Source organism: Corapipo altera, unplaced genomic scaffold (assembly GCF_003945725.1).
Source record: "Corapipo altera isolate COAL_440 unplaced genomic scaffold, ASM394572v1 50, whole genome shotgun sequence".
NCBI lineage: Eukaryota > Metazoa > Chordata > Aves > Passeriformes > Pipridae > Corapipo > Corapipo altera.
The window spans coordinates 8,909,205-8,927,036 of NW_020884889.1; the positions used below are offsets into that span (position 1 = coordinate 8,909,205).

General features: G+C 39.3%; 1 protein-coding gene and 1 long non-coding RNA gene across 6 annotated transcripts in view; one reads left to right on the forward strand and one right to left on the reverse strand.

Moving 5' to 3' along the window:
* Positions 1–416: 416 nt before the first annotated feature.
* Positions 417–17,832, reverse strand: part of PDE8A (phosphodiesterase 8A) — a 145,815-nt gene continuing 128,399 nt past the window's right edge. For all 5 annotated transcript variants that reach the window (XM_027644237.1, XM_027644238.1, XM_027644236.1 and 2 more), the window contains 11 exons: positions 17,488–17,558; positions 16,698–16,862; positions 14,201–14,249; positions 13,775–13,910; positions 11,369–11,567; positions 8,400–8,617; positions 7,477–7,609; positions 3,640–3,804; positions 2,611–2,740; positions 1,734–1,853; positions 417–1,651 (listed from right to left, as the gene is read on the reverse strand). In XM_027644237.1, the coding sequence (XP_027500038.1) occupies positions 1,747–1,853; positions 2,611–2,740; positions 3,640–3,804; positions 7,477–7,609; positions 8,400–8,617; positions 11,369–11,567; positions 13,775–13,910; positions 14,201–14,249; positions 16,698–16,862; positions 17,488–17,558 (1,373 nt within the window). In that variant the 3' untranslated portion in view covers positions 417–1,651; positions 1,734–1,746. The remainder of the gene's footprint in view (positions 1,652–1,733; positions 1,854–2,610; positions 2,741–3,639; positions 3,805–7,476; positions 7,610–8,399; positions 8,618–11,368; positions 11,568–13,774; positions 13,911–14,200; positions 14,250–16,697; positions 16,863–17,487; positions 17,559–17,832) is intronic.
* Positions 7,304–12,117, forward strand: LOC113947570. Its single transcript, XR_003527803.1, has 3 exons — positions 7,304–7,339; positions 8,244–8,348; positions 12,022–12,117. It is a non-coding gene; the product is annotated as an uncharacterized LOC113947570 (long non-coding RNA).

The window sequence follows — 17,832 nt, forward strand, 5'->3', positions numbered from 1 at the left end:
CTCTACTGCTGCAGTCCCTGAACTGCTCCATCATCCTCCTCTCCCCTGCTTGTGCTTCTTCAGGAATGGTTTGAAATGTCTCTAAGTTGATTGCCTCTTCAGTGTCAACAGTCAACAATTCTTTCAGTGCCTCTGGAGTTCCTTTCTTCAGTGGAACACAGTGTGACACTGCTTGTAGCTGTGAAGAGACTTGTCCAAGGGCACACGAGGGTTTGACTGGTTTGCCAAGGGCAGGCCACAAACACAGGGGCTTGCCAGCCATAAACCACCTTTCATCACCCTTATGCCAGTCCAACTCCCTCAACTCTTCCCTTCCCCAGACAACAAGTATCTTAGTTATTTTTAAAAGAATTGCATCTGTTTGTTATTCTGGAAACTACAAAGTAAATATACATTTCAAATGAAATGGGTAGGACTTGACACTTCTTAAAATATACATTTTATTATTTTCTGGTAGTTGCTATGAAGGTTTCATTCAAATTGTGAAGGTACACAGCCTTTACAAACTTCTTGAGTTAAAGGTGTTTGTTGGTGGTTTTATGTTCTTTTTCTTTCATGGCAAAGGAAAATACAGAGGCTATAAAATGTTGAAATTCATTAGATGCTTAGTATCACCTCTTCATATATGCTGTGGAATGCTTTCTAGAAATACTTTATAAAATAAGGCAGACTTTAACAGGGAATTCAGTCATAAAATTTCATGGGAGAAAACAAAGAGTTCCAACATATTATTATTTTTGTAGCCAAGAGAAGATCGGGTGGTCGTCACTGGTTTGTGGGAGAACTACTGCAGTTCTGGTGCTCAGACAGTATACAGTTCATGTTTATTCTACTATTCTCAAGTGAGACCTTTTCAATAAAACTTATTTTAATTAACATAAATCAGACAATATTTAAACATACACATCTATCCTTACAGTGCAATAAAAATGTATCATTGTATAGTATTTTGTATTTGCATTATGAAAATAAAAGGTCTGTACATCAATTAAATGTATATTAATGAGTATGAATCATGTAAATTTATAATGCATCTAAAGTTGGCTTTGGCTTTTAAGTATTTATAAATTCATAGAAAATATTGAACATCTAACAAAATAAATAAAACATAACATTTTAATCATAGATGCTAACGATCAACCTCAAAAATTCTTGTGTTATTTTTTACATTTGCTACTAAATTTCTTAAGGAGAACTCACTTTCAGTAGTGCTCAGAAGTGAATGATTGCACCTTCTGTGATGTGAAAAAATACAGTACATCTATTTTCATAGATCAAAAATTCTTTCATAGACAGTTGCATTTTAAGTGTTTGATTGTTCTACGTAACTGTCTTAAGTGCTTATAAAAAGCATGTAGCTTTCTCATAAAAGCTGTGAGTCTCTATTAATAGATAATCTTCTAGTGAATGTCCTTTCTATGAGGATTCTTCAAGGTCTTCCAGCTTCACACGCTGGTATGAAGATATCGTAAAAGTATGTTCACTAATAAACCCTCTTCAGTACAAGTACTGCAGCAATCCAGTGTAATTCCACTTGGTGGGCTTATTTCATCCGAGTCCACACATGGTAGTTTGTGGAAGTCAACTGCTGACCTTGTGTTCTCTTGAGTTTGAAAGTTCCCCAAGTGCATGGGCTAGCCTTACTGTAATACTGAAGAGACCAAAAAAAAATCTGAATTCACATAATAAAAGTGAGCTTGAATAAATATGCATCTGGTTAGTAAATTACACACCATGGTCCAACTGCTATTCTGGTGGTGGTCGAAGGACTCGCAGATTCCTTCCGTCTAATCCTTTCCAGTATTTAATGTTATTATTCAGATGCTCCATCAGATTTGGCAGGTCTGCAAATGCTAGGGAAGAAAGGGCAGAGAATATTTAGTCTGCAGAACTGAAACAGTCACAGATTCTGCCTGCTTCAGTATCACTTGAAACGTCTGGGCAACTGTGTTAAGTAGAAAAGTTTAAATCTGTCACACTGATACTTGAAATGGTTTTGGCTGTATAGCTCTCATCACTCATTTAACACTTGGGCCACTGAGAATCGTTCTGTAAGTCTCCTTAATACTGGTATTGCAAGTCCCAGCAAAGGGACACAGTTTTCCAGGAGGGGCATAGCTAATTATGCTTGTAATTATTCTGCTCCATCAAATCTCAGTCACATGTCATGATTTGGCATTCAGGAGAGTCACATTTCCGACCACTTTTACCACGGGGGCAGCACTTGGAAGGAAACAGCTGCTCCCCCAAGCAGTTTCCAGACTGTAGAAATTTGTCTTGAAGAATAACCAATATTAACATAGACAAAATGACTGTGCCCAAAGTGCTATCAAAGAGAATGTGTTCTATTTTCCAATTACAGAGAAGCAAGTTTAAAAAGTTAAACATTGCCTGAATCTAGTATATTAAAGAGAAGCCATGAGAATGACTTGTAGTGGTATCAAATATTTCTAAGCTATAATGAAGTTATTAATCTTACTTGAACTGCAGAAATCTTCCCTTTTCTCTCCCTTTCTTTAGGAGCCATAAAAAAGCAAATTTATCTATCACAGCAGTTTCAAATGTTCACAACATAGTTATCATCAGGAAACATAGCAGAATTTTGCTTACCATCCCAGGCATCAAACATATCAATAATGAAGTAATCAATGAATGATAATTGGGATTTGGGGATGCTGCAAGTATTTCTGTCAAAAACTGGCATCACAACAGGTAAACCTTGCCTCCTTTCTTCATCAGTCTGCAAAGAAACCTCCAATGATTATTCATCTAAGACACATTCTATTAATGGGCTTCTTTTAGCAGCAGATTGTTTGGCACTGACTAGAGCATGTATCTGCTAAATAAAAGGAGGAACCTGAATAAATCTGAAGCAGCAGCAATTTAATCTTACACACCTAGTCGTTCAAGTTTTGGCAAAACAGTAGACAAATAATGCCTTCCAGTGTTTCCCACAAAGAGATACATTTACCTTCTGCATCTGCACACAAGCTGACCCCATGTAACTTCACACATTACCAGGTTATGACTGTTGCAGAGCTAAGAGGTGCTTATCCATTTTCAATCTCTGATTAAAGTGACAATCTGTACAACTCATAGGTGGCAAAACACCTTTTTTATCCCCTTTCCCTGCACTTGTGTACCAAGCCCCAATTCCAGCATTTGGTCTATCATCTGTAATAATGACTCTGCCCTCTCCTTTTCTCCACCTTCCTAAAACTTTTCTTCGGTACGGTGTGCTAATGTCCTACAGTATTTCTTGGAGTGAGTGCAGTTCCCATCCTAACACTAGAACCTGATGATCCTATTCCTGAGGCAAAGCCAGCATACAGGTACACAAGAAAGCATCCTTGCTCTGCCTCGTGATGGAAATGTATTTGCAGGCAAGACTCGAAAAGCCCAGCTCTAAACTGAACAATTTGAAAGCTTAAATTTTCAGAAACTGCACTGTAGAAGTTGTCAGCTTTCATCTGTCTGCAGGCATCTAGCATGAGTAATATCCCATCATTTAAAATAAAAAGGTTGTTATTTTTCATGTTCCATAATGCACCCTTAGATACTCTGTGACACTGGCAGTATATGCATCCTTTTAAGAGGATGCTCATGTGGAATTTCAGCAGCCCATTTTAGATGCCTTACCTGTGCAAAGTACTCCTCAGAGATGCGTCCAGCCCACTCTATACACTGTTCTATGGGTCTGCATGGATTGGAAATGTCAGCACACTTTATCAACATGCGTTTGATAAGGATACGGTTTTCAGGAGACCTGAGAACAGTTTTGATTGACTCTCCATCACCATTGTTCTGTAACATTTAAGAATTAAAAACAATCCATTAGCAAAGTCTCCATGCACTAACTCAAAAACTTTTGTGCCTTGTGAATGCTTTCAGGAGATCGTACAGGGATCGGTCCTGCTACTGGCTACCATATTTGATGTCCAACTGAATTTATAGGGGATTATGAAAGTTAGCCACAGCTCTGAGCTAGCAGTGAACTCCAGTTTCTGGATTCAGTCACTGTCTTTGTGACAGATCTCTTGGGCATCTTTGGGGAAGTCACCTAATCCCTCTATGCCTTATCTGCCGCCTTAAAAGTCTGGAGAGGATCCATTCATCACTACACACATAGTCATGAGCACCGTGTAGGCAGAAAAATGTAACTCTCTGCTGAAATCCAAGGATTAATGGATTTGCACATTAGGAGTGAAATAGTTTAAAAAAAAGGACTGACCCAAGATGCACAGTCATCCTCAGCACACAAACCTCATCAGGATGGGTATCAGTCATTCTGAAAGCACTCCTACTATTCAGAGAGTCAGATCCCACACTGCCTCCCAGGCATGCTCCTTACTCCCTTCCACTGGACCCACATTAGCCCATCAGTCTCTGGTTTGACTGGGAATTTTTGCTTTCTATCAGTAATAAAGTAATATATTAGAAACATGCTTCTGAACAGCCTCGTCTTTCCTCTGCAGCTCCAGCAAAGTTTTCAGCCCACACACAGCTTATATTTGGTTCCTAGGCTACAGTCAGGAGCACGTCAATGGTACTCTATATTTGGAGCCAATACACAGCTAATATGAGTAAACTCTGTGATGATCCAGATTAGAAGCTATTTTCTGTGGAGCTCTGATGAAGCAAGCTTCCAAAGGACAGAGATCCAGGGTTAATATATCTTTAAAAATTACCTATAAGTACAACATTGTTGCTGGACTCTTCAGGGATGGGTAAGTACAGAAATTTCCAACACTGCCTACTCAGAATAGAAACTCTGAAGCAAGGAATATACAAGACTTCTCTGGCACCTAGAAAGGTCTTGCTCTATAGTCAGAGCAGAGAAGAAGTAACTAACAATAATGATGATAATAATAATGTGCCACCCATTCCTGCAGTATTTTGTATGAAGAGGGAGAGAAAAAGCAGCAGAAACATTCTGACCTTTCATTAGGTCAGAATAACCATGACATTTTTCAGAAGAAAATTCTTGTGGGGAAGAAAGTTCTTCCTAAAGGAAGAAACTGACAGTAATAAAAAAAATATTATTAGGTAGTATACTGGCTCAGAAACACCAGCTCCACAGTTCTTAGCAAAATGAGATTCCCAAACCAATTCTTTTCCCTCATTTTTAGGTATGTAGAAGGGAAAACAGAGGAAGCAAAGTGAGGTGCATGCATTTCCAAATGCATGGCAAAATTACATAAGGGAAAGCCAAAATAAAGAGATGAAGTTCCAGAAACACAAGCATGGAAATTAAGTATGGAAATATTAGAGACCATTCAGTTAAGCACAGTAGAGAATACCCTAGTAGGTAAACCACTAGAAATCAAAAAGGGATTTTCACTTCTGTGATCTGTTCCAACCAAAGGCACAGTTCTACTTGCTCAATGCAGATGTCTTGGGAATAAAATATGCTATCTCTGCTTAGTCCCAGCATCCTGCTCAGAGTGCAGAGGTGTCTCTGCATGTCAGATGCTGGCTTCCTGTCATAGGCTTAGGTGACATCATGAAGGGAAATGGGAGGATAAAGGATGCTGGAGTTGGAAAGGATTTTTTTTTCAGTTTATGAACAAAAGAAGAAAGGAAACAAACACAGCAGCTTCTCAGCATGGTTCTTTGAACAATATGGATAAAAATAATAAATAAAAAAAATAAGTGGAACTGTCCCATTTGGAACATGCATTTGGCAGCTCAGCTGCAAACACTACCCTGAGTCACCACCATGACTGGAAACCAGGCCAGAAAACACACGCTGCCACTGCAACCAGAGAGACAACACACTTGAACGAGGGTCTGACAGAGTTGTTCTGCTCAGAGCAGTAAGTGATTTGCTTTACCCACTCACACATTACAGGCCTTTTAATAGGAACCTGCTGAAATGAGAAACTCCCAACCAAAAGAAGGGAAACTTTTCTCAATAGAAATTATATAACCTTTGTCTTTCTTCCTGCCCTTGGGCACAAATTGCTGTGAATCACAAATGCCCTGTGGGACAGGTTATTTCTCTGCAGTCCCTGAGGTTTAAGGACAGAATTAAACTTTTGTTTCGTTTCTTTGTGTTGCTGTATTTGTTTTTACTCTCTGACTGTACAGGTCTAAGTCCTGTTCTTCAGCAGCAACAGCTGCTGCGTAACAGGCAAGAGAGGAGTTCAGCTGGATGGATGCTATGGATTCTGCTGCTCAAACAACGGCTGCATCCCGATCCTTGGGGCTGGGAGGAGGGGCTCTGCACACCAAGCCAGGTCAGCACAGAGCCCTCCACCAGGACCAGGAGCCCTAGAGAGTTACAGACTCCACGGGGTCAGTGGAGTGGTGCACTACACCCAGGAGCAGCAGCTCCCTTGCTCTCCTCCTGTGCTGAATGCTGCTACACTCACCCAGAGGACCTGTCCAGCTGAGAACTTAACATCCTTTCTTCCAGTTCAGTAAAACCAGTGTCCTACTGGGACTTTGGCTTCACAGAGTTCCCAGTAGCATTGCTGGGTGCCAAGAACAAAGTAAATTCTAGCATATACTCCAGTAGACAAAGGTACAATTCTCCAATTAAGCTCCAGTCTGCTTCTGATAAGTGGAGGAACAAGACCTATTCCTCTTTCCCACTCTCAGATAATAAAAAGACTGCCCTTCCCCATTACATACAACAGTCATAATTGTGGCTTTCTAAAAAACATGGTAAGAAAACACAGAAAACCATGACAGCTCCTACAGGACATTGCCACTGACACAAACTTTATTATAACCATTTCTGAAAATCTTCTCTTCGTAAAAAAACATTCCAACAAAATTATACACTGCTCTTACTGGCAACAAAACCGTTGGTTGAAGCTGTTATTGAAACTGGTGCAGTTTTTCAGAATAAGTTCTCAACAGGCAATTTTGTTGTGTCCATAGGGTTCCAGATGGCTATTGATTATGTCTATATGATACATAATGTCACCATCATCTATTTTAAAGATTAAAAAAGAAAGCAGACAGAAAACCTATGAATGCTGCCAGGCAGCGCTGAAGGCTGAGGACCCTTATTCCCAGAGAATGCACCATATGGCAGCCCATATACCTGCCCCTGTGCTGCACCCCCAGCATGTCCCCTTGGGAGTAGGGAGTAATTTAGCCTCTGTTTTGAAGCAAACCTTGGCTCCTTTGCAACGATGCCAAGTCTTGCCGCTCCATGGGAGTGACTGGGTTAATCAAAATGGCATTTTTAACATGAAAACATACAGCCCAAGGTTCTGGTTCCAAGTGTGACATCACAGCACTGAGACGTTATAGGATCCAAGTGAGTCCCATTCACCCTCAAAATGGGTGACAACCAAGTTAAGCAGAAGGGCATTCAAACCCAGAGGTGAAAGATAAATTACTAGTCTCTCTTTCTCCACGTTTCTGATGAACCTTCTCATTATACCATGTGGGGATTTCCTAATGCCAAGGGTTCCCAGTCCCTGCCTAGTCATTTTAAGGAGGACTTGCAGTGTAGCTTACCCCATTTTCTTCTAGCGCTGCCAAGGGTTTATTAATGCTGTTGACAAACTTGTTGACATGCTCAAAGTGCTTTGTCATTTCTGTTGCTAAGACCATGTCAATAATAACCTGGCGAAGAGTTCGATACTCATTCCTGTTTAAAGAAGGAAACAATTAAGAATGCTGGCTGGTTCACAAAGGGCTGGTTGCTAAAACAAGTCTAACAAAAATGCTACAGACCATTTCCATTGGAGGGAGGTGCTGGGGGAAGAAAGAACAGTAATAAAGGCTTGGGCAGCTGCATGTATGCTAGATAGAGTACCTTTTGGTGTGTAGAGATATGTACTCAAGGCATGACTGCATCTCTACAGTACCAGAGCTGGGCAGAAGCAGTAGCACCATCAGCTCAGAAGGTCTGCCAGGACATGCCACACCAGCATGTTCCCAAGGCCACTCAGCAGTGGCTCATGCTCCAGTCAAGTTTTCAGCAATACTTTTCTGCTGTATCTTGAGAGGACCAAGGCACTGGTCACCTCCTTGCCCTAAATGCCTTTCTGGGGCTGGAAGAAGAACATCAGGTCCTTCACTATCCTTGCCATTGTAACAAGGCATTTAATTTTTTACTGATGTTCCACAGCTCTTTCTTTCCTTGTTCTATCCAGCAAGTATCTACCTACTCAGCCATAACTTGTTCTCTACATTCAATGTTACAAAATAATTCTTCTAGACTTGCTTACATTAAGATTTACAATAAGTTCCTTAGAGAGGCTCTCCCTTTTTATCAACAGGAGGAACTGACACCACGGGACTACTCCTACGTCTGTGCAGGACAGGCAGAAGAACTCTACTCTTCTAGAAGCAAAGGATGCTTGTTTGTCTTATGTTACACAGAAGTAAGTGAGAGATGTCAGTGGGCAGACAAGGACCCTGGGTTTTAAGCTTACCTCTCCATGTTTTTAAATATATTGCATTTGCCATCCCGGGTGGTGAGCTGGAAAGCCAGGGCAGCGTGGTGGCTCTCCAGCACCGCCGTGTCATTGTAGAGAATCGCAAGTTCACTGCCAGCATTGCACAGGAAAGAGTTTGTTCTTCCTGGGTGATCCACATCATGGACTGTGGCAGCAATGAGTGCGGCAACCTCATCAATTGGATCCAAAGTTTGCTGAAAATAGAAGGATGCTTAGTTTTCCTGGCAGACTCATTAGAAACCCTATTCTGTCCATAAGATTAAGCCAAGTTCCTGAGGAATAAGAGCCAAAACTCTGGAGATCAGTAAGGGTCAGATGTTCTACACAGAGCAATGGAAAATTCATTATAAGCTTCACTGAACACTGTATGACTTTTTTGGTCGTTTTGTGCCTCTTAAATTTTGCCTTAACCACACCTTTGTCACAGCACATCAAATTAAACAAATGTAAAGTAATAAATTAGTTTGTGTTTTCTAACAACACTGAAACCACCTTCACTTGGAGTTAGGCTATTTGGCTTGGAAAAAAGAACGATACTGCTAAAAATTATTCTATTACCACCAGACCTCTTAATTTCCTCTGGCAATTTAATGTGTCCTAATCACACTCCAGTTATGTGCTGGCTAGGTTTACAATTTGAAAGGAATGTTATCCATATATCCAGTTTTATAATAACAGTGTCCTGGGGTTACAGCTAATGCATATTCTGTAAAGAATACCTGCTGGTTTACATCCATGGACAAATTACACAATACACTGTTTTATACTTTCTGTAACAAGATTCTGATTCTGTTAGTGTACTGCACTCCATGCTTTATGTCTACTTGCAATAGTCATTGCTTTATGTCTAATTTTATCTAAGCTATTTCATGAAAATACAAACCCATTTGACTTTTAAGGTTTTATATTGAAGTTTTAATACTGTATTAATATCATAAAGGAGAAAAACCCCTAACCATCTCAGAAATATGCTGTATACATTTGGACACTGGCCTTTATGCTGTTGTGTTTATGCTGGCTTTTTGTGAAGGACCACAGATACCAAACAATTATGTTAAAAATTTTAATAAAATGAAAGAGACACAAGAGCAGAAATATCCCCCACTGAATCTGGGAGCAGGGCAGATAATTTCCATCCCGATTAGCTTGAATTTAAGGTCCAAATTCCCTGCTGGCTTTGACAATACCATTCAGAACAGTTACACTTGGTAGGTGAAAAGATAAACTCTGCCCCATTTTACACCTCCTGAAATTAATGCAATGGCTTGACTTTGAGGGAGCTAGGACTGCCAAGAGAGTCTTGTGGAGAACAAGAAAAGGCAAAACTTATTTCTGCCATAGTTCATAGTTAGCATTGTCTGAAATACTATCTGCTGTGTGTTAGCTTCTTCCTTCTTTCTTTCAACTGCTGTTCATGGGATTCTGTTTTTGTGGTATAAAATTAGAAGAGATTTTTAGAACAGGCTCTTCTCAGAAGGATATGCTGACCAGTGCTCAGTCTGGCTGAGACAGATCTGTACAGACGGAAAATGGCCAGAAGCTTGAGAATACCTGACTTGTAGGACCAGAGCAGTCTACCTGATGCTCATTTCCTGAGGTTCACATAACAAACTTCACAGAGATTTGCAGCACTTTTATGACCAACATCAGGTCAAGAATTCTAATTTTGTCATTTTAACTCCCATGGCACAGAACTGGAAATGATTCTGAGAATACGGCTTCAATTTGGGAGCCTGAAAATTTTCCCAAGCAAGTTGACCTGAGTTCAAATTACAGGAAAAAAAATATTCTCAGTGAGAATTTGAGTGGCAGAATTGGACCTTCTGCGTTTAAGTTAAGTTGAACTCTGGACAATACAAAAGCAGCTGGGCTGTAACTTTGAAAAGATAAAGAGAGAATTTTGAACTTTGATTCTGCTCCTTCTTCTGATGCAACATTTTTTTCTCTTCCTATGCCTACAGAGGAATGGAAATAACATTCTGAAAAAAGAGGAGGCAGTCATGCTTCTGTGGCATTGAAATGAATCCAGATTTATCTGTTTTTCATAGATATTCCTGGGAAGACCAGCTAAACCTCTGGCAAATCAGAGGCTGAAAAAATCCAGTGACATTCTATTCCCATTTGGCATATGGTATTTGTAAGTTGGCCGCTGGAGAGCACACTAATGAGCTGCAGCTCCAGGTTAAGGGACTTACTACAGTTTAATGAGCTGTCAGAAGCTTGTTTACAGTCACAAATTTCTCAGCCAGGTGCCCACCAGTAGCGCTATCCCCAGGCAGGCCAATTCAGGGTAGGAATTGCTACCCAAAAATGCACTTCAGAAATGTGTACACACATGCAAGCACTGCTTTAACTCCCCTTCTCCAGTCTGGGCATGTAAGAGAAAAGGTTGCTCTGATTTATTCTGGTTGTCAGTAGCTCTAATACCCCAGTGGGTGTTAGGAACTTTGACAAGTAATCTTTTTCAATAGTCTCCTCCAATGCAGTCTCTATAAGCCTCAGGGCATCTTGTCCAGTGGGTGATACACTTCACGGCCTATATTGTCCTGGGAGTCATCTGCAAAGTGACCATCACAAGGCATAAGAGATGGTGATTTATTACATTAAATCTGTATTTGGCATGTACTGTCACAAAAATAATTGTGTCATTAGCTCACCTATCTGAGGAAGCTTAAGTAGATGAAGAAGTTTTACTTGAAAAGGAGATTTTCGTATTCTCCCATAAAGCATTGTTCAATTCCTGCAATATTAGTATCCATCTTTCCACATATACTGTAAGAGAAATCCTGGAACTCATGTAAAGCAGACCAGTTCTTTGACTTCAGAGTTACCAAACTGGTTGGCACCGGGATGACATTTGGCTTTTGGAATCTGTTTTTGAGAGATCTTCCTTTGATTGCATCTGTATTTCCCACCTACACTGTTTCTTACAAATGTGGACTCACCTTTACTCTTTCTTTAGACAAGAAGTAAGCAGTAGCATGTAGTACATCTGCTGAATGAGTAGAATTATGGTAGGAGTTGGAGGAATGGTAGTTAGCCTCAATAACTTGTAACCATGACCTCAGAGTGGATTCTGAACAGTTTAGGAATTCACAGATTCCAAAGCGAGCAAATATTTTGAGACCCAGATAAACCAAAGGCCTGGAGAAAAATAAACAGAAAGTTTTAAAACAAATGCAGCTGAAAGAATATTACATCGTATTAATAGTATGAATCCATACAGCATTTTTAAACAATGACATATAAAATGAGGTATAAGGACTCATTACTGAATTACAGTCTGGACCTGTAGAAGTGTTCTGCCTACCTATCACATGCACAGTCTCAGAACCAGACCAATTCCTCTCAGGGATATTAAAAATGCTCTATATTGCTGCTGTACTGCACGTAGCAGTGTTTTGGGGCTTGGGAAGTCTATGTTGGGTAAATGTAGACTGCAGTCAGAACGAGATAAATTAGCAAGTACTAAACTGTGCAAAAGAAGAAGGGAGATAATCTTGCTGCTGCCACAGATTCCTAAACTAATCTGTTTACAATTAGATTAAGTATATCTATACTACAGAGTGCTGCAATCACTATGTTTTCTGCACTGCAGATCTGCTCCACTCCTTTTACACCCACCCTTGCAGGATTCCATCCCTTGCTGATCACATGCAATAGAGGATGCTGCTTGAGTCCACATGCATCAAGCACTCTGATTTTTAGCTGCAACTGACAGGTGAGGTGAGGTCATTTCGAGGTGCTGAGGTCATTCAGAGCTAGATGTGCATCTTTTGGCAAAAACACTCAACAACACTGCGTCATATACTACAATTGTAATATACTAAAGTTAAATCCTCCTTAAACCCTCCCATTGTCAGAAAAAGGTGCTTCCAGGTTTCTGTGTCAGGGACCTGTAATGCACTAAAGCTTCTATTTAATTAATTGTCTTGGCTTTACTACCATATGTCTGCTCGGACTTAAGACAGTATTAATAACATATTCATACTTGTGAGTCATATAAGATCACTTTAATTCTCTTAATAAATGAACTGCCTTTATTTAAACACAGGAGAAAGCAATCATTATGATACCTTTAATAAGAGAACAGGCAACAAAGTACCTCCTTTGCCCCTCTGTGGTCTCTTCAAATCAGCAAGAAGAGAGAAGCCTATCTGGTGATCTCATGCATGTTGGCTGGGATAATTAATTAAGTTACTGCAATGCATGCATTAAATGTTGTAAATCACACAGACTGACTATATCTTTACATTTTTCTTTTTAATTACTGTTATCTATAGCACTGCATTAGACATGAAAATGCAGCAAAGAAAAAAAAACCTAAAGCAACTGGATGTAAATTTCTTCACTTGCAATAAAATCACTTTAAAGAAGAATAAAACCCTGGATTTTTTTGCAGCTTTTTGAAATGAAGTGCATGTATGTTAACTAAATGCCTGATATCTTTCTTAGACTTTGGTTTGAGTACCTTTCAAAGCTCTTACAGATTTGGAATTTTGCAAGGGTTTAAGATAGTCAATTCATTGCAGGATCCAGCCTCCAAATTAGTCTCTCCAAATAGAAGCTTTAAACTAAGACAAAGCATGATACATGAAATTAGACCCAAAAGGGGAACTTTTGATTAAGCATCAGAAAATAAAAACAAGGATTTAAACAGAAAGATCAATTTACTCTTAGTGGGAGCCCTTACTACTAATGAAGTACAGTCTATCAAAATTGCTGATTTGCTTTTAAAAACTTCTATGATGGTATGCCCTACCTTTTATCAGTACATATTCTTCAGTTAATCTTATAAATAAAATGTAGCCTGCCAAGATTTTAGAATAAAGACCTTCCTCTAATCCCAGGGAAAGGCTATGGGAATTCTGTTGAAAAGCTGTACTGGAACTGTTCAGGAATAAAACCTACCCAATTACAAGGAAAGAAAATAAAACCTGATCTGTATCAACTAATCAAATTAAGACCAGCATGTTGACTCTGTGTGTAGTTGGCCATAATAGGAATTTGAATCCCCAAAAGAAAACAATTTGATTTGTAGAACTTTTCTATTATTGAGAAAAGGAAGGCTTTAAAAATGATGTTGTTTTGTCATTATACCATATCAAAGATACATAATCTTCACTTATATCCACTAGGAATTTGCAGGAAATAGTGTATGATGAAACAGAAGATATTTAACGTTCATACTCAACTAGAAATGCCAATGGGAAAATTTCAAACATCTGACTTTGAAAATAAAAATTATTCCATTTTAAAAGCACAGGCAGAGAAATTAAGCAGTCTGTTACAGGATGACATTTAAGTCACTTTTCAGCAACTTCAATGTATGAGCTCTTGCGTTTACTGACCTTTTATGGGTGGCAGCCTCAAGTTCAAAGATATCGAAATCCCACTGTTCTTCATTTTCCATTGCCTGTGTTATCCGTGGGGGTATGTCATTGAGGGAGATTGGAGAGCTCAAACTGCCAGTGACCTGATGAATTTCTGTTGAGGAATACATTTATTACTGTATTAATATATTTATTAATAGTATATTAAATACTATATTTTATAGTGAGATACACTTCTACTGAATGTACATGTTTTCTTTTCTGTAGTAACACCTGGCAACTCTCATTTTCATGAAGCTCAGTAATGCTGCAGAAAAACACTTATAAATAAAAATAAACCCAACTCAAATGATGCTAATAAAAAACCCCATCTGATCACATTTCTCCCATTTCTTAAATTTCTGAACATTTTAGTATCTCAGTAACCACCAAATCAAAACTTACGTTTTGCTGACAATATGTATTCGTTCCCTGATAATCTTCGCAAACCATCCTGTTAAATAAAAGTTGAGAGTTAAATGCAGGTTATGGCACAAAAGGTCTAGAAGATGATGACACCAAATAGTAGCACAACTTCAGTCAAGCCTGACTGCAAGCTGTAACAGTCATCAGAGCTGCCTCTCCCTTATTTATGTGTACTGTTAAGACTTGCCTTGTTTTACATTTAGTTCATAACAGAGGAGAAACTGCAGGATATGGATGGGACACATTATGAATGCAGATAGGTAAAAACTCATATTTCTCAAGTGCAGATAGAGGTCTGGAATTACAGCCTCACATCTGTCTTTGGACAACAGGCACACCACCTGTGGATGTGTGCCACAAACAAGGCACTGTATGTCCACATACTCCCCAGCAACAAGCAAAGGTGGGTGGTGGGAGGAAGTGGATAGAGAGGTGCTTCTGCTCTCCTCCCCTGGCACTGGCAGATCAGGTCACCTCAGCAGCATAAGAATCTCATGATTTGTTGCTGGAGTTGCAGAGCAACAAATTTCTCTGAGGCTTCCTTTCTATCACAGCAGAATGTACGTTTGTTTATTCTTCAGTTCAGTGCCTCCTAGGCTTAACTCTGGCATGACACCTAGATGTGCAAACTGAGATGACAGATTAAAACTAACAGAGTTATATATTTAGTATTTACTTTTCAGCTTATAATTCTAAATACCGTGGCCCAAATCCTGCTTGTTCTTTTGAGGTTACAGCTGTTAGTTACTGCACGTTAATGTTTAGCCCATGATGTAAAAAAACCAGTGCTTCAAACAAATATTTCTCAATGCACCTTACTAAAAATGTTATGCACACAAAGTATAGCAGAAGTACATGTGGATGCTGTAACTGAACATGCAGTATCCACACCAAAAAAATTTTTATATCTCATTTTTACTTTCACACTTGTATCTGAGTAGGGAGTTTTGTGATTTAAAAGGAAAGGGAGAACTACAGCGGCTGACTGACTCTTCAATAGCACTGCTATGGTACAAATATTTAAGACACCAGCTGCTGCTTCTCATTTGAATCAAAGATTAGTTTTTTAAGAGTTGAAATAGTAGGTGTAATTATATCTGCCAAATCCATCTTTGAACTTCAAATGCCCTTCCTGCCTGAGAGTTCAAATCCAATAGCATATTACTTGTTCCCCTTCTTAGACATAACTTCTGAACATGAAATGGAATAATGTGATTCTGTTTTCAACAGACCCTTTGATGAAGAAATTATTCTCCCAGATAATTTTCAGACTCACACTATGTCATATGCCTCATGCTCTGAAATAGATTTATCAGCTTCCCTATTGCCCCATAAAATAGCCTCTGTTTTATTTTTAGTAATGATTTTGTATTTTGCAGTATTGTTACCTACATGTTCTAGGACCTACATGTTCATGGACTGAATATAGTCAGAATACAAATGTATGTAAGAATCAGCAATCACTAAAAAGGAGAAAACAGTTGAGCTTATGGACTATGTGTATTCAGCAGGAGAAAAGATTCACTTTGAGACTAATGGTTATATGTATCAATATCCTTCCTATATTTTTATAGCTAAGGTAACAATATATTTTGTCTATTCAGTAAATTCAACCCTATATGAACCATTCAGGTCTTCTCCTGGAATTCTTGAAGTCTCCCATATGTTTCTCCTGATTAGATATTTGCTGTGGTATTTTGAAAGCCAAAAATACATATAAATTATTTGAAGATTCTGCTGGATACTGCAAAGGTGTTGAGATAGTTACAACATGAAATTATAATAGCCCAAGACATCTCTGAAAAGCTCATATCTTGTGAGCCTTTTTGCATCTAACACACTGTAAATTTTTTTCCCAATGTAGCCTTTTATATACAACCTACAGACTAGTGGGAACAAATATCCTTAAGGCACAGGTAACATTCATCTAAACTCATCTTGTTACCATCAGGAGGGTCAGAGTCCAGGCTCTGAAGGTTTGGGTTCAGTTCTTGCTTCACTATGTGCCCTTTGTTCAACTTTGGGTACACACTAGAGGTACAAATATAATAGAAGAAAAAGCAAGAAAAATACATATTTTGCACTCCTTTGAAAACACATTTTTTCTGTAGACTGAAAGGCACCCCAAAACCATGTCATTCTAATCCTCATTAATAAATACAAGTGTCTGGCTATCTTTATTTCTTCCTCTCCCATCTCTACCTCTCTTAAATGAATCCCATTGAAAAAAAGAATTGTTTTTACTTTTCGTTTGTAGCAAAACTAATGTTTCAAAGGGGCTGGTCAATTTTCTCCCTATTCTCAGAGCTGCATTATTCAAGTAGGGGGGAAAAATTCACAAAAAGAGGTGTGCAGTTTTTTCTGTAAATTTGGCATTGTAGAGGCAGAGCACATGTCAGATGATAAAGATCAAGTAACTGGGCAAGTCAGGCAGCAGAACATTAATCAACAGCTGTTTGTGGCAGTATGTACTTACTGTCATTAACCCTCCAACAAGGTCACTTGTATGTGGATCTTCATCTTTTGTCCCCAGTTGTGGAGAGTACAATTCAGTGGTTCTTAAAATCTCCAAAGCCCGGTCTAAAGCTTCTGCAACTGGCATGGGACTGCTTTCTTGTGCAGCATTGATGATGTTTATTACCTAATGTAGCATTAGACATATTATGAACTTAGAAGTGATTTAAGAAAGAACAGAGACACTCATCAACTACTATGGAAAATTCAGCAAATAAAAGAGATCCAAAACTTTAATCCACATTAAAGGGAGAATCCAAATGAAAGGAATGTTACAGAAACACTGATGCTTGCTACAGATTCTGGGAACAAGACCATGGACTTAAAGACAGCAAACCTACTAATGCCTTTCCCCTCCAAGCCACGGTCTCAAAATGTCTCTGAATGGATTTAATATAACTTTCTCCCATTTGCCTCTCTCAATTTATTAAAGAGCTGATTTCTGACAAATCCTAGAGTGGTTTCAGAAGGCAGTTTACAATGCACCAAATAAGGAGGAGGAACATAGGCAAAAGTTCTTAAAAAGGGTCATGTGCTGCCTGACCACATGGATGCCACTCTACTAAGCAGACTTGGGAGATCATTGTTCAGAGAATCTGGTTTTTTGGAGCTACACCAGCAGGCAGATGGAACAGGGGAAGAAGATGCCCCAGAGACCAGTGCTGCCTTGCTCCTCAGCCTGGATGCTGCCCTGGAGCCTCGTACCCCAGTGCTGCAGTGCAGCACAACTGCCCACAGCCAGAGCACATTACCTTGGTGATGGGGGCTTCGATAGTCATGGAATGTACCCTGGCCATGGACGAGCGACGCCTTTGTGAGCTGCCTGTGTACAAAACAAAGCAGAATTTGTATCCCAATTCCAGCGACAAGGCATGACAGGAGGATTCAGCCAAGAAATCCTGATTCATTTTCTGAACTGCTTACCCTGCTGTGCCTTTCAGAGGCAATCTATTGCAGAATACATACACATGCTTGTGATGCTGGGGACACACAAGTGCAAAGGGATGCTGGCTGAACCACTGATGTCCCTGATTAGAGATAGGGAGCTGTAATAGTCTGGAAAATCATGGCTTTGTTTTTTTGTTTTAACTAATTAA